A 23,375-nucleotide genomic window follows, 5' to 3' on the forward strand; every position below is an offset into this window, starting at 1 on the left:
AAATGCACCCAGAACTCCAGGCCAATGCAGTGTTAAGTTAATAATTAAAGGCACGAGTGTGCAGTTGCCACAAGCACCCCCACAGAATGGCCAAACCTTTCAGATCTGCTGATCCCCCTCAGCCAGTCACTCATCCTTCACTCCCCACTGGCTTCTGCCTCCAGCCACTCAGCAGCCCTCATCCCACTTCTCTGCATCCTGTAACCTCCACCCCTTACCCTCAGGCTCTGCTGCTGACACACAAATATAACTTAAGCCAGGCTGGATTAGAAACACCCGGGACACCTGGAGCTGCCACATTCACAAAGGAACAGGATCCCATAATTAAAATTCACAGTTAGGGACTTCCCTGGTGGTCCAGCGGTAAAGAATCTGCCTCCCGATGCAGGGGATGTGGGTTTGATCCCTCGTCGGGGAACTAAGATCCCACATGCCTCAGGGCAGTACGTCCGAGCACCATAACTAGAAGAGAAGCCCCCACACACCGCTACTAGAGGAAGCCCGCACACAGCAACATTTCTTTAATTAGAAAAAAATATTCACGGTTAGCCCTCAGCATCACCAGGGGGCCAACACCAAACTGGGATGGGCAGGAGGCTTAAGGGACTGGCTCTAGCTCTGAGTCAGTCTGTAGCCCCATGCCACCAGGTTCTGTTCTCAGCTCTGTCCAGGGAGCTAGACAGGGAAAAGCCGACCCATCACCCTTTACTACAGCAAATTCTGAAAAGAAAATTTTCAGGGATCACTTACATTTTAATCCCTATAGCTTCTCTAGTCTACTTCCATATCCATCCATTCGTAGCCTTCCTTTGACAACCAGTGTTTCCTCCTCCCCGACTCCTGAGCCTTTGTTCTCAGCCACGGACCCACCATCACCCCCTGATCTGCTCTCTGCATCAAGCATGGGAGGCTCCGTTTGAATGAAGGAGGGAATCCTCTGGCAAGAGCGCCAGCCCTCATCTTCCCCAGCGCTCAGCTGCCTGCAGGGCCTCTTGGCCTGAGAGCAGGAAACGGCCCGCAGGCAGCAGTGCTGACTGAGCTCTTTGTCCCCACCCGCGGTGGATACAGCTCCAGTGGCCCCGGAGCGCAGCCAAGTGCACTGTTCTTGAAGTAGAGCCCGACCTCCTGCTTCAGAGGCAGGGAAGTGGGTGGGGTGGGGCCTGGGGTTAGGATAATGTAAGGACAAGGACATTTAACCTCAAGGATCAGGGATGCCCTACCCTCCTACCTCTAGGTACAACTCAGTCTCCACCCAATGCTGGGCCAAGTCCACAGAAAGATGGCCTGAAAATCACCTCGGACCCTTGACTCAGGTGCACCTCCATTCCTGCTTTGACCCCTGCTTTGGAGGAAGAAGCAACTGCGAAGAAGTCACTCCTGTAATTATCTAAAGAGATGCTCCTCAATGGTCATGAAACCTAGTCTCCATGGACACCTAGAGAAGGAGGCTAGTTCCAGCAATAAGGCCCAGCATCAACTCTAGAACTAAAACGAAGGAGAGTACCTGCATGGGCTAATCCAGAACAGAACAACTCAAATGCCATCAAGAGTAGAATAGTTAAATGAAAACAATGGAATACTACACAGCAATAAAAATGAATCATCTACAACCACAGACAAAGCCAGGAATACACCTCTCGAACATTAAGTGAACAAGCCAGACCACAAGAGGACATACCCTCTGTGTCCATTTACATAAAAACATAAATAAATCTACGCTACTAGAAATCAGAACAGAGATTTCCCTTAAAGTGTGCATGGTGGGCATGGGGTGAGTGACTTGAACACAAGAAAGGTTCAGGGGGCTGCTTTCTACAATCTGAGCACACATCAAGCTGTACGCTTATAAAATGTGCACGGTTTCAAAAAAAATGTGCACTGTTTCTTCTATTTATATACACTTGAATAAAAAATTAAAATTGAGGTTAGCTTGCTTTTAGCAAATCCATCCAGGTTATTAAAGATCCTCCTTTCTTCCCTTCATATTTTGCTAACCAGTTTTAACAGATGAGCCTAGAATTTGGGCAAGAATCAAGCTCAGATTACCAGCGCAGAATGCTCAGAATCCACCTCTTTCTCTTTTTTGGAAAGCCAGGTTATCACTTGTGGTGGGCATAGTAGTGACCCTGAGAAGCAGAAGAGTCAGCAAAAGACTTCTGATGTGAGAAAGACTTGACTAGCTACCACTGGCTTTGAGGATGGAAGGGGGTCAAGAGCTCAGGAATCTGGGCAGCCCCTAGAAGCTAGAAAAGGTGAGAAAATGGAATCTCCTCTAGAGCCTCTAGAAAGGAACACAGCAACACTGACAGCTTGACATTAGCCCAGTGGGACCCATTTCAGAGTTCTGACCTACTGAACTGTGGAATAATAAATTTGTGTTGTTTTAAACCACTACATTGGTGGCAATTTGTTACAACTGCAATAGGAAACTAATACATCACTCAATAGCTTCCTTTTTACACCCTTCCTATTCTCCAAGATCCAGGAGATGCCTAGTGGTCACTGTCATCACAACTAATTATAAATCCTTTCCATTTGCTTGAAGGGGGTAGGTCACCAAGTCGTGTCCGACTCTTCACGACCCCATGGACAGAAGCACGTCAGGCTTCCCTGTCCCTCACCATCTCCCAGAGTTTGCCCAAGTTCATGTCCACTGTAAGTGGGTAATTAAAAACATTTAAAGCAACGACATGCTTTATTACTATCTCCTCAACTCTCTTGGTCTTGTTTCTTTGCTGGCCTAGATCTATTGGCTTGTTGGGTTTTTACTGAACCCTTTCCTAGGTGAGCAATTCTTTTGCAGGTAAAGTTAGAGAAAAAGTGGGACTGTGGCGTCTCCTTTCTCTCTACCATCTACTATTAGGGATCTAAGTGACCCTAGGGCATCCAGCCTTTCTCCTGCTCTTCTGACTCTGCACATTGCTCTCAGAACCTTTTGTTGACCTAACTCACTTTTTCAGGTCTTAGTTTATTAACCTCCAGGACACTCTCCTCACAGGTCTGGGCCACTCCTATATTTATTTAGTCTTGATTATGTCATCTCTCATTATCTCTTGTATATCTTATTTCTAAAGATCTAAGGTCATCAAAAATCAGTAAGTTCAACCACATCATCTTCGGATGATTCTCCTGTTCTTCCTAAAAAAGATAATGTCACTATTTTATCAGAATTTCATTTTGAAGACACTCCTGGTCTTTGTTGTTTTTAAATCCCTGGCTATAAAATTATAATTCCTTGCCCTGAATTTTCCTGCAATCTCTTTGCCTAACATTTAGAGTACATTTTGGAGGAAATTTAGCAATTTTTTTTTCTGGGAAGTACCAACTCTGAGAAGGCATAGTCACTTCCTCACAAGGATTCCACATTTCCCCTGGTTATATAAAATAATAATAATTAATCTTTACCTTTATATATTCACATTGAAGTCTTTATGGATTACATACCTTGATGTCTTGGATTTTATTTAAATAATCTAGTGTGGGTGATGAAAGACTGGGTGGAGCATAGACATTGATAAAACAGTAGAGACAGTCATTGATCTGGTGCTTGAACCCTGAGAGTTCATTGTATAATTTGCTCTACTTTTGTATATGTGAAAATTTCCACAATAAGTCATTTTTTTAATGTAGAGAAGTACTGCTTCTGATAGAAGGCAACTGATTTTAGCCAAAGCAGCTCAGGGAATTGAAGTTTCCATTGCTACCATATTTCCCTTTTGTACAAATTTTATGATTTGTACTTAAGAGGAAAGCAAAATACTTATTCTTCTCATCTGATGCTGTGCAGTATACGCCCACAATTACATCACTCCCACTTCTTTTTGCTTTTGTCCTCTTCTCTTTACCACGCTTCTTCCTTTAGGGTGAGGGGTTTATTTCCATGCTCTTTACTAAGGGAAACCTTCAGCAGAAATCCCTAGGTAAAACCCAAGAGCCCTCTGATAGCACCACGTAGTAATCCCTCCCATGGTAAGCAGATGGGATTAACAGAGGCCAGGGCCTTGGCACCCTTTCTAAGAGATGGGCCACATATCTGTAATGATGAAAGAAGAGACTTCTCCTGCTTACTTGTGAGAAGCAGCCCTCCTCTAGGGAGAGAACTGGAAGCAGTAGCAGACAGCATTGTCCATTACATTTATGGGGAAAGTGAAAAAGGAGAGGTAAAATCCTCTCCACAGGTTTCTATATCTTGGTCCTGAAATTCCCCTCTCACTGCAATCAATCCCAGAGGGAGCAGGCATCCCTTATTACAGCAGATCCTCATACAAGTACCTCTCTTTGATATACTACAGCAATCTCAGCTCTTTCACAGGTCCATCACTTTTGAACAAGGTATGCATCCCAGGTGGTTCAGTGGTAAAGAACCTCCTGCCAATACAGGAGATGTGGGCTTGATCCCTGGGTCGGGAAGACCCCCTGGAGGAGGAAGTGGCAACCCAAGTATTCTTGCTTGAAAAACCCTATGGACAGAGGAGTCTGGTGGGCTACAGTCCATTGACTCTCAAAGAGTCAGATACAACTGAGCATACACACGTGCTCTTTCGCTGTCATATTCTACTCAAATATGAAATTGCTTCTTCCCGCAGTAAAAGTAAAAAGCAAATGTATTTATTAGCTTCACTGAATGCTGATGAGTCCAAAAGCATCACTCCCGGCCTTCTAGCTTCTACAAATGCATTACTGAGCAACTTTTCACCTTTATTCTTCTTTCCCTATAATATCTCATAGCCTCCAAAATACCCAGATGAATATTTTTATCTGTGTATTTTTCTCCTTTCCTCTAAAATTTCAGTCTAAAGTTTTATCAAATGCACCTCTCCCAATCTCTATGAAATCTGCTCCTCACCAGAGTGTATATTTCTGGGTGTCTTAGCATTTACATTTCAGCACTCAGCTCTGTTCTTTTTCTTCCACATTGACAGCCTTCAGATGACAGAGAGGAAGATTCCCCCTGCCACTCAGTTTGCTGTCTCAAACTTCAAAGTCAGTGGTCACGCCTCTCACATGTCTTCTGACTGGTGACATCATTCATTCCTCAGCAGTCAACGACAGGATAGCAGTCCCTGGGCTTAACTGGGGTGAGCAAGCTCTTTGTCACATGGTACCCAAGAAAAACCACCCGTCTCTGCATTAGGCCAGGCTCTGTGTGAAGTGAAGTGAAGTCACTCAGCCGTGTCCAACTCTTTGCAACCCCATGGACTGTAGCCTACCAGGATCCTCAGTCCATGGGATTTTCCAGGCAAGAATACTGGAGTGGGTTGCCATTTCCTTCTCCAGGGGATCTTCCCGACCCAGGGATCGAGCCCGGGTCTCCCGCATTGTAAGCAGACGCTTTACCATCTGAGCTACCAGGGAAGCCCATGGCTGTGCGTAGTCAGAGTCAACTGCTACGGAGCAGCCTAGCCCCTTAGATGGAACATTCAGACCTGCAAACACCAGACATCTCCAGGGTCCTCTACCACAGTGTTTCCTCAGAAGGACCAGATGTAAGCTCTCCAAAAAAACCTCAGATCTGCTGCCTTAAGCCAAGCATTTCAAGTGTTTCCCTCTTTTCTCTACCACTGATTGTTTTTTGTTTTGTTTTCTGGTTGTGCCACATGACTGGCGGGATTCTTAGTTTCCCAACCAGGGATTAAACCCAGGGCCATGGCAGTGGAAGGACCAAGTCCCAACCCCCGACCACCAGGGAAGTCCCACTGCTGCTTGTTTTGCTTTTTGTCGTCTGATGGTGGTTTAGGGCTCTCTCTGCATCTCAAAAATCCCTTTTTCTTCTTAGCTTCCTTGATGGCTTATTTCTTCCTTCTGAGGAGCCGCTGTATTTCCCAGATAACAGATGACCCTCAGACTCTTTTACAGGCTACAGAAATTTTGCTTACAGCAGCATCATGTGTGACAGCAGCTGGCAGGAAGACACACACAGCATAAACCCTGTGGGTCACCGGATCACATCCCTCCCACTCTGCCTAGTGGACTCAGCACTTCAGTCGCCGTGGCTCCGCACCGCCCAGATGGAGCAAGCAAACCGGCAGGCCCGCCTATTAAACCACTCCATCAGCTCCCATCTTGAAGCCAGCAAGTCCTGGTTAACTGGATTCTTACTGGTTTTCTCAGCTAGGTCCAGTTCAGGTTCTAAGAAACGGGACACCAAGCCCGAGTGAGCATCAGAATGGCCCAAGGAATGTGAACCTACAGCTCTGGGTCTCCACCTCTGAAATTCTGATTCAGAAGGGCTGAGATGGGGCTCCCCTGGGGGAGTCTGGTTATCTGCTTGCTTCAGGCTACCTTAGTTCATCACAAAACAAAATCATCACATACAGAACTACCTGGATCAAGGCAAGCCGAAACCCTCACTTAGCTCAGCTCTCCTGGCTCCACAAAGGCATCACTTGACAAGCTTTAACAAAGTCCAGTGCTCGGCCCCACCCAGGCCAAAGAAGCCAGGCTCTGGGGTGGAGCCCAGGCATCGGCATGTTTTTAAAGCTCCCCAGGTGATTCTAAAGCTGCCCATTGATAACCTCTCTTCCCAAGGCCACAGTTAGTTGTCCTCAGCAGCAGCTTTCTGCTTCCTCAAGTCTTGTCCTCCAAGTCTATTCCCATTGTTCTACCCAGTGGTTCAGAGTTATTTGATTGATGAAGAAGAGAGGGAGAGGAAGGGGCCATGAATGTTTTTTAAACCCCCTTGGTGACTCCAATGTTCAGCTGAGATTGGGGCCCAAGCTCCTTTACCAGCCTCCTCTAGGCCATTCCCTTAACCTCTTCTGAGACAGAGAGAAAGAGAACAGGAAAAGAGATTAAGGTGAACCCCTGAAAAGCCTTGGGGATCAGGCCAGCACAGAGCCCCACTGCCCTCCCTGCTGGTGATGGGTCTGTTCCAAGGTCCATGGTGACCCCCTCCCAGAACGACTCTAGTCCCTGCGTTGCTGTCAATGTGGAACATGAAATGTAAGCTTCCTCGCCCCTAATGTACAATGGAAAACCCCTCTGGGAGAGGCAACCAGCTTCCAAGTAGAAAGTTCAAAGGGCAACAGGCAGTTGGGGGCCCAGCGTCTGGCTGTTCCACCTCATTAGCCGCAAGAACATGAAGTCAGTAGTTCTGGTACTAGAAGAAGCTGCCCGAGGGCAGGGGCCAAAACTTTCAGAGATCTGAGGTCCTTGGGAGTTCATGAGCAGCTTAAGCAGTTGCCCTCCCCTCAGCCCACAGCAGCCATCTGCCCCACCAGCACCCTGAGAGCCAAGGGCAGGCAATGCCCTTCTCTGCCAAGATGAACATGGAGCCGGACCTTCTGTTCATTCCTCCAGCCAACATTCACTGAAAAGCACCTGCTGCTGCTAAGTGGCTTCAGTCGTGTCCAACTCTTTGGGACTCCAAGAACTGCAGGCTCGTCTGTCCATGGGATTCTCCAGGCAAGAATACGCGAATGGGTTGCCATGCCCTCCTCCAGGGGATTTTCCCAACCCAGGGATCGAACCCACATCTCTTACGTCTCCTGCATTTACCACTAGCACTACCTGGGAATCAGCTATATGCACACATATAACCCTTTCCTCTTGAGAAAAGCACTTACTACACACAAATCAAAGGGTCAAGCATCAGGGACAGCAAGACTATGGACACTAAAGAGCAGCCTGTTCACAGCTGCCCCTCCAGCCCCACGTGTGTGCTGCTAGCTGACTGCTACAGAACACACAGGAGATAAACCAGCTCATTAACCAAAGGCAAAGATCTAGACCAACAAAACTAGGTCACAGGGAGGGTGAGTGTAGGCAAGACAGGAGCAGAAACATCCAGGGCTGCTAACAGTGGGCCAAAGCAGGGAGTTCCCTGGGGGTCTAGTGGTTAGGACTCAGCGCTTTCACTGCCCTGACCCGGGTTCAGTCCCTGGTTGGGGAACTCCCAAAAGCCAGAAGTCTAAATAAATAAATAAATAAACAATGGACCAAAGCACATTGGCTCCAAAGAAAGGGCAGTCAGTCGGCCGTGTGGAGCTGCATTTCTGGACACGGAGTCCTAACAACGCCACCTCCACCTCCCCCGCAAAGAGGAAGAGGAGTCTCAGCCATCCCTGTTGATCTCTAAGCTACTTAAAATTAACACTGCTTTTAATCATCTAAAGACAGAATCACGGACTTCCCTGGTGGTCCAGTGGCTAAGACTCTGAGCTCCTAATGCAGGGGGCCTGGGTTCGATCCCTGGTCAGGGAACTAGATCCCACGTGCTCTGACTAAGACCTGGTGAAGCAGATTAAAATAATAAATAAATTTAAAAAAAAAAAAAAAGACAGAATCAGAAAGTCAAGGTTTTAGAAATTAATAAAATGTATATGACTATGGGTATAACTTGCAGCAATAGATACCATTTTTTGACTGACAATTATGTGTTGGGTCACTCACATTCTTACATGTGTGCATGTATGTGTGTTGATCAGTCGTGTCCAACTCTTTGAGACCCCATGGACTGTAGCTCACCAGGCTCCCGTGTCCATGGGATTTCCCAGGCAAGAATACTGGAGTGGGCTGCCATTCGCTTCTCCAGGGGATCTTCCTGACCCAAGGATCAAACCCAGGTTTCCTGTATCGCAGGCAGATTCTTTAATGTCTGAGACACCAAGGAATCCCAACATTGTTACATACATTATCTAATTTATTCAGAGTAGGTTTACTATCTTCATCTTACAATTGAGGGAACTGAGGCTACTCACTGGCCAGCTCCAAGGCTTGGACATGTTCCACTATACCATATGCTCTATTTGCATGCAAGGATGTGGGCCAGGGAGTGGGACTATTGCCCTCTGGGGTATCGGGGCTTCTGGCTGCAAAGAACTGGAGCAATCCTCAAAGAGCTCCTAGAAGCCACAGTAATTAGTTTCAGGAGGGGCCGAATGCACACCCCTCTGGTTGGAAAAAGTAACCATTTATAGCACCCTGGACAGGACAGCAAGGTTCCTTCAGAACTCAAAATTCATCCACTTATCCATTCATTCCCCCATGGATCCACCCATCCAACAAGCATGTGTTGAGCCTGAACTCACTATATTCCAGACCCTGTGCAGACTCTGTGTTTAAGACCCAGTACCCTGGGACTTCCCTGGTAGTCTAGTGGCTAGGACTCCATGCTCCCAATGCAGGGGGCCTGGGTTCGATCCCTGGTTGGGGACTAGATCCCACATGCCATAACTAAGAGTTTGCATGCTGCAACTAAAGGTCCCACATGCCACAGCGAAGACTGAAGATTTCACATGGTGCAACTAAGACCTGGTGCAGCCAAGTAAATAAGTTTTAAAAATATTAAAAATAAAAACATTCTCCAGCCTTCCCAGAGAAGTGAACATGGACAATTACAAGAATCAGGTGCTATGAAATTACTGAGAGGCAACCCATCCATTCTGGGGCAGCAAAGTGGGCTTAGGTAGACAGCAGGACCATTGCTATCTGGACTGAGTGAAAATGTTCATGCTGGGGTTGGTGGAAGGGAGGTGGAATTCCTGGCAGAGGGAACACCATGTAATTACCCTAACAATGAAATCAGCAATGAGTGGAGTCACCCATGCATACAAACAACTTATTTATGCAATAATCGGTCAGTCATTTCAAGATCTATTAGCAATACTAGCTTATCTAGGGCTGTAGTTAGTTCATCAGCAGCTTTAAAGGAAGATTATGGCCTGTAAAGGAAATACATGCCACCCCAAAAGAAGTAGAATCTTTATTTGCTCTCTCGAAATTGTCACTGATGAAAAGGATGAAAGTACGGTAGAAATATAGATCAAGCTTCTAGAGGTAGAATCCCATTCTACAGATGAGGAAACCAAGGCTAATAAATTCAACCTGCCTGATTTCATGCTCTTAACCACCATGCACCACTACCTCTTAAAAGGGTGAGGGTATGCGCTGCACCATTCAAGGGAGAGAGATGCTGACTCTGGGCACCCAAGCATTCCAATGAAGAAGACCTCATTGTAGGCTAAGAATACTTCATCCAAGTTGATAAATACACCCCCAAACCAACATAAGGCAGGCTTAAGTCTTTCCCATAAACTCCTCCCTCAGCCTGAGTCCCTTCCTCTAACCACTGCCCTTCTTGCCTGCAGAGTCCATCTTTTAGAAAGCACACCTATATTCCCTCCTCACCTGTCCTTGTCTCCACAATGCAGCTCCAGGACTCCAGTGAAAAAATTGCCAAAGTACTCCTTGACTTCCTTCTTCTCAAGTCTAATGCTGTTCTGTTCCTTATCTTACTTAACAGTTCCTCCAAAAAAGACTAACTTTGAGTGCAAACCAACCTCTGTTGGGAGCGCTGCCTTTCCTCTGAACACTTTACATATCTGTCTCTCCCGTCAACTGTGAGCTCTGTGAGGGTAGACACTGGGTCACACTTATCCTTGTATTCCCAGGCCCTAACCTAGAACTAGGCATAGACTAGATACTCAATAAATCTTGCAGGATGAATAAACCATCTCTCTGAAATCTAACTCTACCCTCATTGCCCTTGCAAGTTCCCTCTCCAAAGTCACCAGTGATCTTCATGTTGATAAATTCAACTCCACCTGGTCCTATCTAGCTTGACCTCTTAGCAGATTGAACACTGTCGACCACTGACTCCTCAAATTGCTCTCCTCTTCTAAGAATTCTAAGAGTATATCCTAAGCCCTTTTCTCTTCCCTTTCTTACGCTCTCCTAGGATGATCTCATCTCCTACTGTGATTTCAAATATACACTGATGATTCCCAAAAGTATATCACCAGCCTAACTGTCATGATTCCAGACACATATGAATATCCAACCACCTACTCAGCATCACCAGGCACAAACTGATCCCAACCATTTCCAGCAAACCTACTGCTCCTCCAGTGCGCCCCCATAAGTAAATGGCAACACCATTCACCCAGCTGCCCAAGCCAGATGCCAAATCTAAGTATCTTATCATCGACAACCTCTACCTGTATCTAATCGGTATCCAAGTCTTAACCAGTCTCTTCATCCCTAAAACATGACTCCAGTCCAAGCCACCATCATTTCTCACCTCATCTCATCATCTCTCATCTCTCTCAAGATCATGGCAACAGCTTCCTAAATGGTCTCCCTGCTTTCCATCCTGCAAAGTCAGAATAATCTTTCTAAAAATCACAAGTTCTAAAATGTAAATCACAAATATCATTCCCCTGCTTTGAAAACCCAAAGAGGTTTTCATTGCCTTAGAAGAAGCCCACCAAGGGACTTTGCCAGTGGTCCAGTGGTTAAGACTCTGCTTTCCAATGCAAGGGGCACGGGTTCAATCCCAGGGTGGGGAACTAAGGTCCAGGAAAAAAAGTGTAATTTCTCACTAAATTTTAGGACTTTCCTGGTGATATAGTGGTTAAGACTTCACTTTCTAATGCAGGCGGTGTGGGTTCAATCTCTGGTTGGGGAGCTAAGATCCCTCACAGCCTCATGGCCAAAAAACCAAAACATAAAACAGAAGCAACTTTGTAACAAATTCAATAAAGACTTTAAAAAATGGCCCACATCAAAAAAAAAAAAAAAAAAAAAAAGCCCACATCAAAAGGAAAAAAAACTTTAAAAAAAAAAAGAGGCAACTCACCAAACTCCTTAATATAGGGTGTGCTATAGATTGTGTTTTCCAAAGATATCTAGGCAGTATATCCCATCCCATGTGTGCTTTTCATACACTGTGATTTTAACACTCTGCCCATCAAGACAGAGGGTCTGTGCCTCTTCTTTGAAAACTGGATGGTATTCTGTGAGTGTTTCTACTCATATAGTACTGCAGGAGGGATACCATGCAACTTCAGAGGCTAGGTCATAAAAGGCAAGGCAACTTCCACTTTGCTTGCTGGGATACTCATTCTTAAAGCCTTCGGTCACAATTAGAACAGTCTGATTGTGCTGAGGCTGTCATTATGGGAGGAAGCTCATCATAGTCCATAAGGAGAGACCACAGGGAAAAGCCCCAACCCAACTTGAGAAAAAAATGCCCATCTAGTCCCTGTCTGCTTCAGCATTCCTCTGTTTTACAGCTCCTGCCACCATCTAACTACAATCACATAAGAGCCTGAACCAGAACTGCCCCCACTTAGCTCCTTCCAAATTCCTAAGAACCATGAAAGAATAAAATGACTGTTTGAAGTCACTTAGTTTTGTGTGATTTGTTACACAGTGATAAAAATAGGAACAGTTTATAAAGACCTGAACAACTTATCTGAAAGACCTCCATCTACCTCTACAAGCCAACTCTCAACATTTCCTACCTTAAACTCAATATCTGAACCCCTGAGACTCCCCTGGTGGTGCAGCGGTTAAGAATCTGCCTGCCAATGCAGGGGACATGGGTTCAGTCCCGGGTCTGGGAAGATCCCACATGCCTCGGGGCAACTAAGCCCACGCACCACGGCAACTGAAGCCCTCACACCTACAGCCTGTGCTCCACAAGCAGAGAAACCACCACGATGAGGAGCCTGCCCACCGCAATGAAGAACAGTCCCCACCTACAGAAACTAGAGAAAGCCTGGGCGCAGCAACGAAGACCCAGTGCAGCCAAAGATAAATAATAAATAAAAATCTTTTAAAAGTAAACAAATAAAGTTTTTTATTAGAAAAAAAAAAAGACTCCAAGCTTCTACTGCAGGGAGTGACCAGGTTTGAGCCCTGGTCAGGGAACTAAGCTCCCATATGCCAAGCAGCCAAAACAAAAACAAAAAAACTTGAACCTGAACTCCTTTCAGTGTCTCAAAGATGTCCTTTCTTGTCCTCAGGTTTTCATACATCCGTTCTTGCTGCTTGAGATGCTCCTCTTCCCTCCCTACTCTCGGTTAATTCTTCTTCATTTAGGTGCCAGTTTAAATTTCCTTTGAGAGAGTTTTCAAACCCCTAGGCTAGTTCAGTTTTCCTCCTGTAGCTCCCTGTGCCTGAAAATCACAATGCTTAGCATGATCCACTGTGATGGTGAGTTACCCACCCTGTACACACACAAGCGCAACACAGAGACCTTCATAAAGACGATGACCAGCACTGGGAAAACGGCAAGTGTTTCGTGAATATCTGCTGAATGTTCAGCCTCAGCCCCATCTCTACCCTGAGCTCCCAAAGGGCACATCCACCCACCATCCTACAAGTAAATTTCAACTTCAACATGATTCTCTCCTCCCCTTCCCCGCAAGTGATGCCACTACCTACCAGCTGCCCAAACCAGAAACCTCGTCTCATCATTGAAAGATGTATCCGGCTCCTCTCTGTTTGTCTGTTGGGTGTCCAGTGGATCATAAGACAGGCTCAGCCCCTGCGGCAGAGACTCACAGGCTTGTGGATGTTTTCCTCATCACCCGCCTCTCTTATGTCAGACATTCCAGTAGGAGCTATTGGTTGCACCAGTTATAACTTCTTCATACTCTCCTATCTATCCTGTCCACCTCACCTACCACTGCCCTAGTTCAGGCTTTTCTGGTTTTGCCTAGATCTCTAAGAGAGCTTCCTAACCCGTGTCTCTGCCTCCAGCCTTGCTCTTATGTCCCAGCCCAACTGCATCCCTTCCTCCTTCAAATCCTGCAACAGCTCCTTGTATGCTTCGGAAGAAAATCTAAACCCACGAGGAAGGTTTGGCCTTGTGCGCTAACCCCTTGCACCCCCGGGGTCCCCACATCCCACAGCCCGCTACACACCCCACACCCCCACACTTTTTCCCACCTTGTGCCTTTACATTGCCCTTCCCTGTGCCTAGAATTCCTTGCCCCTTCTCCACTTAACAGATAATTACTAAGTACCTGGCAGACATCAGTACACAGCATGATGAAGGTGCCAGAGACTCAGTAGTGAGCAAAACCAAGACCTTACTCTCATGATGTTTATACTCTAGAGGGAGAGAGACAATAAGCAAGTACATAATCAGTGTCAGGTGGTAAGGAGTCTATAGACAAGAGACTTCCCTGGCGGTCCAGTGGTTAAGACTCTACACTTCCACTGCAGGGGGCATGGGTTCCATCCTTGTTTGAGGGAACTAAGATCTTGCATGCCTCACTGCACGACCAAAAAAAAACTCTACAGAGAAAAATAAACCAGCTAGAAGACTGAGAGTAACCATTTTAGACAAGGCAAGCCTTCAGCAAGGTAATATTTGTGCAAAGACATGAGTGGAGTGAGGGAATAAATTCTAAGGGTATCTGGGGGAAAAGTCTTCCAGGAAGAAGGAAAAATAAGTACAAGTCCTTGAAGCAGGAACATTCCAGGCAAATTGCAAGAAAAGCAAGAAGGTCAGAAGCTGGAGCAGAGAGTGGGGACAGAGGGCTGAGGCAAGTTACTGTCAGATGGCACTGGCCTTGTGGGCTGTGGTGAGTGGGTGTTTCATGGGCCGCTTGACTTCTTTCCATCCTTCAGTGTTGAGAGTGGATCTCATCTCCCACTCCCAGCACTCATTAGCCCACTCCACCCACTCCCAGCACTCATCACATACAACTGACTACTTTTGCTCTTCCAGTCCACTGACGGCAGGAAGGGCTCTTACCTTTCAGCTCCGTATTCTATAGAACCCACCACATTCAGTAAATTTTCCTCAAACAGTCAAAACTTCCTTTGTTCTGGTTACATGCCCTGCGAACAATTCCCAGATTACTATTAATAGATGGGTTCCCCAGTGACTACAGTATTAGGAAAGGGGTGTCTTGATCATGAATGGGTGTCTTGATCATGAACCATACAGGTATGCTCACCATGTACACTAATAGGCTGACATCATCATGGACACATCAGCCTCTTTTTAGGTAAGTGTGGCGGTGATGGCGGTGTAGTCGCTAAGTCACGTCTGACTCTGCGACCCCGTGGACTATAGCCCAACAGGCTCCTTTGTCCGTGGGATTTTCCAGGCAAGAATACAAGAGCAGGTTGACATTTCCTTTTCCAGGGGATCTTCCCAACCCAGAGATCAAACCTACATCTCCTGCATTGGTAGGTAGATTCTTTACCACTGAGCCACCAGGAAAGCCCAGGTAAGTGTGACTTGGTGGGAAAACAACAACTCTGCGTCACAACAAAGGCATGGCTCCTGAAAGGGCATATGAACAGCCCAGCAGAAGCCCCAGACGCCCCCCTTCAACCTCATCAGTCATGACTGACTGCCCACCTTCCTATTTCAGAAGGTAACCCCATCAACCTTCCATCTGTCCAAGCCTGAATCCTTAGCATCATCTCTGAGAGCTCCTACATCCTCCACAACCAGAATCAGAAATTCCACCTTCTGACTATTTCTTTATCTATTCTTTCATCTCCCTGACAGTGCAGGCCATCACCACCCTTCAGGTTTCAGCTCCCTAACCTGGTCTCCCTATCTTCTATCTCTCACTTTTTTCCAAAAACGTTCTCCACAGAGTTCCTCTTCAAAGCAAATCTGATTTCAAATCTCCACTTAAAGTCAAAAGTTTCTGCCTGCTCCCAAGATAAGATCTAACCTGTTTAGGCACCACAAACTACCCCCGCTGAGCTGGCCCTGAGGCTACATTCCCAGCCTCTCCCTTCTCACCCCTCTCCTACCCACATTCCAGCCACATCAACCACCTGGAATTCTTGAACCTGGACTGGTTCTGTGCCTTTTTGCACCCAGTACCTTCACATGCAGTTCTCTCTGTGAGAAGTGTCTGAGGAGACAGCTATGTATGTATTCAAAATTCAGTGTACACATCACAGTCCCTGTGCTATCTTCCTAAGCGCTCCTCCCCACAAGAAGAAAGCCATCTTGTCTGCTCCTAGGGTGTCTCTTTCCTGGCTGCTTGTAAACCTTTTCCTCTCCTTACTTCTTGGTTTTCTCTTGAAGGATTGTTGTCGTTTAGTCACTAAGTCATATCTGACTCTTTTGTGACCCCATAGACTGTAGCCCACCAGGCTTCTCTGTCCATGGAGTTTCCCAGGCAAGAATACTGGAGTGGGTTGCCATTCCCTTCTCCAGGAAATTGTCCCGATCCAGGGATCAAACTCGGGCCTCCTGCACTTCAGGCAGATTCTTTACCTACGGAGCCACCAGGGAAGCCCTCCTGAAGGGTTATGGTTAGATAAATGAGATGTTACTGCCTAGGTGCTACCTGGACAGAATGTCTTAGCATCTGACTTGTACTGTGTGTGTTCAGTTGCTCAGTCGTGTCCAGCTCTTTGTGGCCCCAGGTACTGTAGCCTGACAGGGTCCTCCATCCATGAGATTCCCCAGGCAATAATACTGGAGTGGGTTGCCATTTCCTACTCCACTGACTTGTACTGGGTGCTCATTAAACAAGAGCTGAAGGAAAAAGCTCATGAATTATATGCCCCTAAATTCTTACTTACAATCTCAGTTGCCCTTCTGAACCTTCTTCCACATCTCTATGTATCTCTGAAGATTATTAGAGATAGAACACAGAGATAGAACAAAGTCCTACAAGCAACTGGGAGAGGGCAATTTTAAACATCACAATCATTAAAACGGTATACTTGAGTCATGATTTATGATTTTCACTGAATCCCATGTCATGCTCCTAGGACCTTGGAAGTAACAAGGTTACTACACACAGTTATTGACCCAGCCTCAAACACAAGTCTGGTATGCTTTCCACTCTATCGGGCTTATCTCAAATATATGCCATAAATCCAGTCACAAAACTCTGTCTTATATTAACCAGGGAGCTGTCCAGACTAATCATAACTGTGGCTACTTAACATGTATTCTGAGGAGGACGCACATGTGTGCATATGTGTATTTAGTGCACAAGAGTTTGAGTACCTCCCTACTCCCAAATTAGAAGCAGCAAATTAAAAAGACTACCGAAGGCAGGCCCAATGTCAGAATCAAGGAAAAATAGCTGTCAGAGAAGACACAGATCAAAATCATGAAAGGAGAAAACCTGAGGGCCTGAAGTCAAGCCAGTCCTCTGAGGCCACGGAAGAAGCAAATAAATATTCATCCCCACCCCACGGGCCTGGAAAGGCCTCAGTCATATAAGCTTTGACATGTACAGTGGGGTGACCTCGAGTCACACACACGAAAGAGTCACATTATGAAGGCAAGAAGACATAGCGCTGATTTTAAAGAGACTTCAATCAAGGCGGCTAAAGTAGAATTCCGGTGCTTAAAGGAATGCAGCCGTCTTGGAAATTTTACTTAGGTGGAATAATCCTTACTCTACACAACATATGTAACTATATGCCCACGTTTGAAGGCACTCCAAGACCAACAGATTCTAAAATTAGTTTCATTAGTAAGTCATTCTACCAAATCATCTGTAAATGATGCCAGAGAAACTACAGATCGCATTTAAGACCTCAAGGGAAAACTCCCTTCCTACAACACAGGGCAACAGCGTCGCCCCTCCCTAAGCGCTGCCAGCATGACACACAGCCCGGCACACAGCCAGAGCCCACGCGCGGGCACACACAGCGCAGGAGGCATCCGCAGGGCACAGCGGCTCTCTGCACAACCGGCAAAGGAGGGAGGCTGGGGAGGAAGCTGAGAGTAAAATGGGGCGGTGGAAAAACTGAAGGGGAACGGCACACGAGGGTGACTGAGGCCTGATCCACCGGTCAAGCCGACGCCCACCAGGCACACGCTCGGCTGGACCTGACACAAACGCCTGTGCCCCATGGCTCCCCCAGATCGACAGCTGCCCCACCGCAGGGGCAGGGAGGGACCTCCAAGGTCCTAGGGCCCCCCACGCTGGGAGGGCACTTTTCCAGAGCAGAGGCAGCTGAGGGATGGGGCTGCAGAGGATCAGCCCCTGGGCACCTCCACGTGGCTTTGCTAAATGTACAAATTTAAATAATATTTATGAGATAGAGAAAAGGCCAGGGTAGGTTGAAATGATAGTTTTAAGAATCTAAGGAAAAAAAAAAAAGAATCTAAGGACTTCCCTGGTTGTCCAGTGGCTAAGACTCCGTGCCTCTAACGCTGGGGGCCAGGGTTCAATTCCTGATCAGGGAACTAGATCCCACATGCTGCAATTAAGACCTGGCTCAGCCAAATAAATAAATATTTTTTAAAAAGAAGAAGAAGAAGACTCTAGCCCACAAAGAATGTAAACTGGTACAGCCACTGTGGAGAACAGTACAGAGGTTCTTCAAAAAAAAAAACTAAAAACAGAGTTGCCATATAATCCAGCAATCCCACTCCTGGCAGATACCTGGACAAAACTGTAATTCAAAATGATACGCAAAGCCCTGTGTTCACAGCAGCACTATTCACAATTGCCAAGACATGAAAACAACCTAAATGTCCATTGACTGATGAATGGATGTGGTATATACACACAATGGAATGTTAGTCAGCCATAAAAAAAGAATGAAAGAATGCCATTTGCCACAACATGGATGGACCTGGAGATTATCATACACAGTGAAGTCAAACAAAGACAAATAACATATGAATCACTTATATATGAAACCCAAAACATGACACAAATGAACAGACTCAAAGAGAAGACCTGTGTTTGCCAAGAGGGAGAGGGGAGAGGAGGGAAGGACTAAGAGCTTGGGATTAGCAGACATCAATTATACATGGGCTCCCAGGTGGCATTAGTGGGAAAGAACCCACCTGCCAATGCAGGAGATGTAAGACATATGGTTTCAATCCCCTGGGTTGGGAAGAATCCCTGGAGGAGGGCATGGCAACCCACTCCAGTATTCTTGCTTGGAGAATCCCATGGACAGAGAAGCCTAGTGGGCTATAGTCCATGGAGTCGCAAAGAGTTGGACATGACTGAAGCAATTTAGCGCCCACACAACTATCATATATAGAATGGATAAACAACAAGGTCCTACTGTATAGTACAGGGAACTATATTCAATATCCTGTGATATTCCATAATGGGAATGAATATAAAAAAGAATGTTAAAAAAAAAAAAAAGAATGTATAGGTATGTATAACTGAATCACTTCATTGTACAGCAGAAATTAACACAGCCCTGTAAATCAACTACACTTCAATAAAGTAAGTTTAAAAAAAGAAAAGAATCTAGCCCACAAAAAACTCATGCAAACACAATAGGATATTCATGGGCGTGTTAGTTTTAAAAACTGGAATCAACTGAAATGGCCATTAACAGAGGCCTGATTAGTTAAATAAACAATATAGCCTTAAAATTAACATGCAATAACATGGAAGCTTTTTTTTTTTTTTAAGTAGATCTGTATGTCGAAAAGAACACTACTGATAAATTCTGGGAAAAAAATAACTGTAGAAATATATGTGTACTAGAACCCCATTTTTGTAAAACAGAACTACATCTCTTGAAGGTAAAGGTCAGCAAGGGCAGAGACTGTTAATGATGTTTACAGTGAGAAGTTGGAAGAAAGGATTTTTTTTTTTTTGGACACTGAAGCCCTTGAATTTTCACACTTAGCGCACACAGTAACAACAACAAAAGTGTTTGCCTGAGGCATTCCTTTCTAGTTCCATATCAGCTAAGCTGACTCACACCCCAGCCTCTGCCCCTGGCTCCACCCCATACCTCCTGCCCCAGCCCCACTTACAGATGCAGGCAGCAGCCAGCAGGCGGGCAGCAGCATAGGGGGCTAAGCAGTTTGGGAAGATGGGCTGCACCAGGTAGTTGGCAAAGGTGATGGCGATGACGGCCTGGCTAGTGGGCTCGATGATGAGGAGCGAGGTCCAGAGACGGATGAAGGCAAGGAGTCCCCCAAAGGCCTCAAGGATGTAGGCGTAGCTGGCCCCAGATTTCTTAATGGTGGTGCCCAGTTCTGCATAACACAGTGCCCCGAAGACAGAGAAGACGCCCCCGACTGCCCAGATGACCAGGGAGAGGCCAAAGGAGGCACTGTAGATAAGCACGCCTTTGGGGGAGACAAAGATGCCAGAACCAATCATGTTCCCCACAATCAGGCACACGCCATTCAGCAGCGAGATCTCCTTCTTCAGCTGCACCTGCTCTGGCTTGGGGCTGGCATCATCAGCCAAGGGGGTGGCGTCCCTCTCCTGCTGGGAGGCCACTTCATATTTAACGCCGTCAACCATGGTGGAGGAGAAGAAAGCCTTCACCAGCTTCCTGGCATTGCCCTCTAAGGAAGAAAGATGAAGATATATATCAGGTTTGCAATTACAGAGAACTCTGCGCCCCAGAAACAGCATAGGCAATCCACCCACGTCCACCATTTTGGAGACCCTTTGCCTCTGAATGGAATCTCTTCTCCATCTGGCTCATCAAAATGTCCCCAACTTGAATCTTAAAAGAAAGGCACTCATTTCTCAGAGAGAAAACATTTTTCTCATCATTAGGCCGGCACTTCCCACCTGATTTACAAAATAGAAAACTAAATTCTGGTTCTATCTGAGCTCACTGGAGACAGGAAGACAAGCAGTTTGGCAGTTCCCAGGTGTCACTATCAGGACGTAAGCCTGTGTTTCAGCCTTACCCCCTAAAAGTCTGTCTTCCCTCCAATTTCAGCCTCATCTGTCACGTGATGAGATGCAACCTTGGAAACCAAACTTGCAAGCAGCTAACCTGTGGGTTCTCAACACAACATCGCCCTTTTCACCCAAGGACCTGGCTCTGGCAAACCCAAAAGCTTCAGCGATCCCTTTCTCTGGAAACTCACAGCCATGCCCCTGCTCAGGGAGCATCCCATAACAACAGCTGAACTCTTCAGCCCCAGCCAAGGCCAAGCAGCCCAGCCCCATCCAGAAAGAAGACAGGCCCTTCTCTTTTCCATGCTTTTCCTTTCCCAGATACCACAGCCCCTAGTACTGCAGGCCTCTAGCCATCAAATCCCTGCATAGTTGCATCACCCAAAAAAGGTACGGATGAGAGATGGGTGCTCCAAATGTACAGCCCAACTAGAGATGACTGGAGGCGGCTGATGACCACCCCCCACCCAGGTGTTGCCACTGCAGAGACAGCACCAAAGCCGAGGCAAGGAAACAGCTGAAGGGGTAGCAAATGCCGGGCATCGCAGAGCAGGAAAAGCTAGAAGGAAGACAGGCCAGGCCGGCCAAGCAAGTGGACAGATCCTAGGGCTAGAGGCACTCAGGAAAGGAAGCGACTGGACACTGCAGAGCAGTAAAGGCAGACTGGGCAAGATGAGCAGGGCTGAGGGGAAGCGGGGAAGCACACTCACTCCCCAGCCCTGAAGGAAGCAGGGCGCCGGCAGCAGCCAGCCACACAGAGACCAGCCTCTGAGAGCTGTGGTCTGATCCCTCCTGAGTTTCAGTAAAAGGAAAGGCTAGGCAAATGCTTGTGGATTTAAGTCAAATCAAGAAGTCAAGAAGGGAGGGGGGAGGAAGAGGGAGGGGTGTTAAGCAACTGTCTGGGTCCAAGGTTCACTGGCCTTTCACTTCTTTCACTACAAGAGGAAGGCTAGGAGCTCTTGGCTCAGCAGTTTCTGCGATAAGAAGGCGCTCTCAGGAATCTCCTTTGTCAGCTCTGCTCCAGGACTGGGGGCCCAGAAGAAAGGACCCATGGTCAGCTGAGTGCAGTTTCTGCAACCCCAGGGAAGTTCCCCCCCGCCCCGCCCAACCCCGAGCACATCAGCTGAGGACAGGGCTGCAGCCGAGAAGGAAGGCACAGCCCTCTCTCCCTGTCCTCCAGGCCCCACCTTAGCCCCCCTTCTCTCACCCCACCACTAGAAAGGCAGGAACGCGGCACGTTGTAACAGGGGTTTGTTCACATGCAGATTAGAGGAAGTGTAAGTACAGTCCCACTCGTGACCAAGTGTCCTAAGAGAACTCTGCACACTTCCCCACATACAGTGACGGTGGCTGCCCGAAATTTGTGCCATGACCCGAGGGCTGAGCCCAGGCTGCTTCCAAGATCAAAATATGAGACTCAAACCTCTGGCTGCATCTGTGCCCCACTCACATATCCTTTCATCCTTGAGAAAACATACCAGGATCTCTGCATAAATTCCTACAAACACCTTCCCCAAATACAAGTTTACTCCAATTTCCTAAAAATATGGGGAAAGAATTGTATTTCCAGAATTTTATTCTGGAAAGAACCTCTCCAGAGCTATACTGGAGAGGTCCAAAACAGAGGAAGTTGAGCATTTTGGGGAAAGCAAAAATTCTGTTTTTAGAGGCTACTTAAATTTGGTATTCCTGGTTTCTTTTACCAACAGAAATGTGTTCATTTTGAAATGCAACTGTCTATCCCTTCTCAAGCCCTTTCCCACCCACTTTCCTTATTCAATTATCAGAGAACTAAGATCGAAAAAGCCCCAGGGGGCCTTATCTCCACCCTACAACCTCCCAATCTAGTCCCTTAAACTTTTTTTTAACCCTCAGGAAGCTGATTCTGCTGTTAGCCTCCCCAGAGATCACGTGTCTCCCAAGCCACCCTCACAAAAACATCTTGAAATCCATCCAGAAGACTGTCCTTTTCTCCCAGCTCCCCGCGAAATGCTTCCGTAACAGTAACTGTCATTTATCGAGCACTTACCTAAGCCAGACACACTGCTGAACATCTACATGCCTTATCTCATTTAATTCTGCCAGCAGCCCCACAAGGCAGACACTAAGTCACCTCCCAGGATGCCAAAGTAGCAAGGTAGGCGGGCAGGCTAGCCAACACAGCCCAAGCTCTGTCTCTTCAGCCTCCCCAGCCACTCTGACCTGCCCAGTCTCTAGCCCTCCTCTTAGGCAAGAAAGCACTTTAGATGGCTCCCTAATGAATTATCTAGAGGAGGATGTGATTAGATTAAAAGAAAGTCTCCACCATCCTTCAGCCTGAAGTCCAGGCTAAAGACTCCAACAAAGCCTGTCCATCTCCTTCCTGATTGCTTCTTCCCTTTCTCATCCCTTAGCAGGGATGAGAGGTGATTACAAGTCCTCCTGGCAGTGCTGCTATTTCTAGGGAGCCCACTTCTAACGCAAACAAAGCACACGGAAACACATCATCATGCCAGGCTTTTTAAGATCAAATTCCCTGGCACCAAGGATGGGTATGTGTCCTAATGGGACATAGTGGAAAGGGATGAAGGGGACGAGAGAAGAGAAAACCGTGACAGTGAGTGGGGAGTGACGTGTGCAGGGTTTAGTTCCTGGTTGGTGGTATCTGATAAGTACCAAAATCCTCACCACCCACTGGGGGTGAAACTCACACTCCAGCAAACAGCACACCCTAGTGGTCTGACCAGGAAATGCCTTATCTATAAGAATAGAATCCTCTTCCTAGCCTACTCTTCAATAAACCTGCTCAAACTGGACAGAGGAGGCTGACTTGAGGGAAAAGATGCCCCACCTTTTCTCAACTACTGCCCACCACCAGCTCTGTGGGAAGGAAGGCACCATCCTTGGTGGTTCACATTCCTTCCTAAGACCCCAGCTCTCAGGGTAATGCTTCCAACCATTCAGGCAGCCTGGGACCAGCATGACCTGCCCTGAAATGTTCTCTTATCCCAGGCTTTACAAGAGAATCTTGCAGAG

At 46.8% G+C, this 23,375-nt stretch overlaps 1 protein-coding gene across 4 annotated transcripts in view; it reads right to left on the reverse strand.

Moving 5' to 3' along the window:
* Positions 1-23,375, reverse strand: part of SLC7A7 (solute carrier family 7 member 7) — a 33,620-nt gene that overhangs the window by 7,164 nt on the left and 3,081 nt on the right. Inside the window, exons 1-3 of one of the 4 annotated variants that reach the window (XM_061157750.1) lie at positions 21,071-21,089; positions 20,369-20,466; positions 19,472-20,014 (exon numbers count right to left, since the gene is read on the reverse strand). In XM_061157750.1, coding sequence (XP_061013733.1) covers positions 19,472-19,970 — 499 coding nt within the window. In that variant the 5' untranslated portion in view covers positions 19,971-20,014; positions 20,369-20,466; positions 21,071-21,089. Of the gene's footprint in view, positions 1-19,471; positions 20,015-20,368; positions 20,467-20,551; positions 21,028-21,070; positions 21,229-23,375 lie in introns of those variants that run through there. The other 3 variants (XM_061157748.1, XM_061157751.1, XM_061157749.1) reach the window with 3 other exon arrangements.

Source organism: Dama dama, chromosome 12, assembly GCF_033118175.1.
Source record: "Dama dama isolate Ldn47 chromosome 12, ASM3311817v1, whole genome shotgun sequence".
Classification (NCBI taxonomy): domain Eukaryota; kingdom Metazoa; phylum Chordata; class Mammalia; order Artiodactyla; family Cervidae; genus Dama; species Dama dama.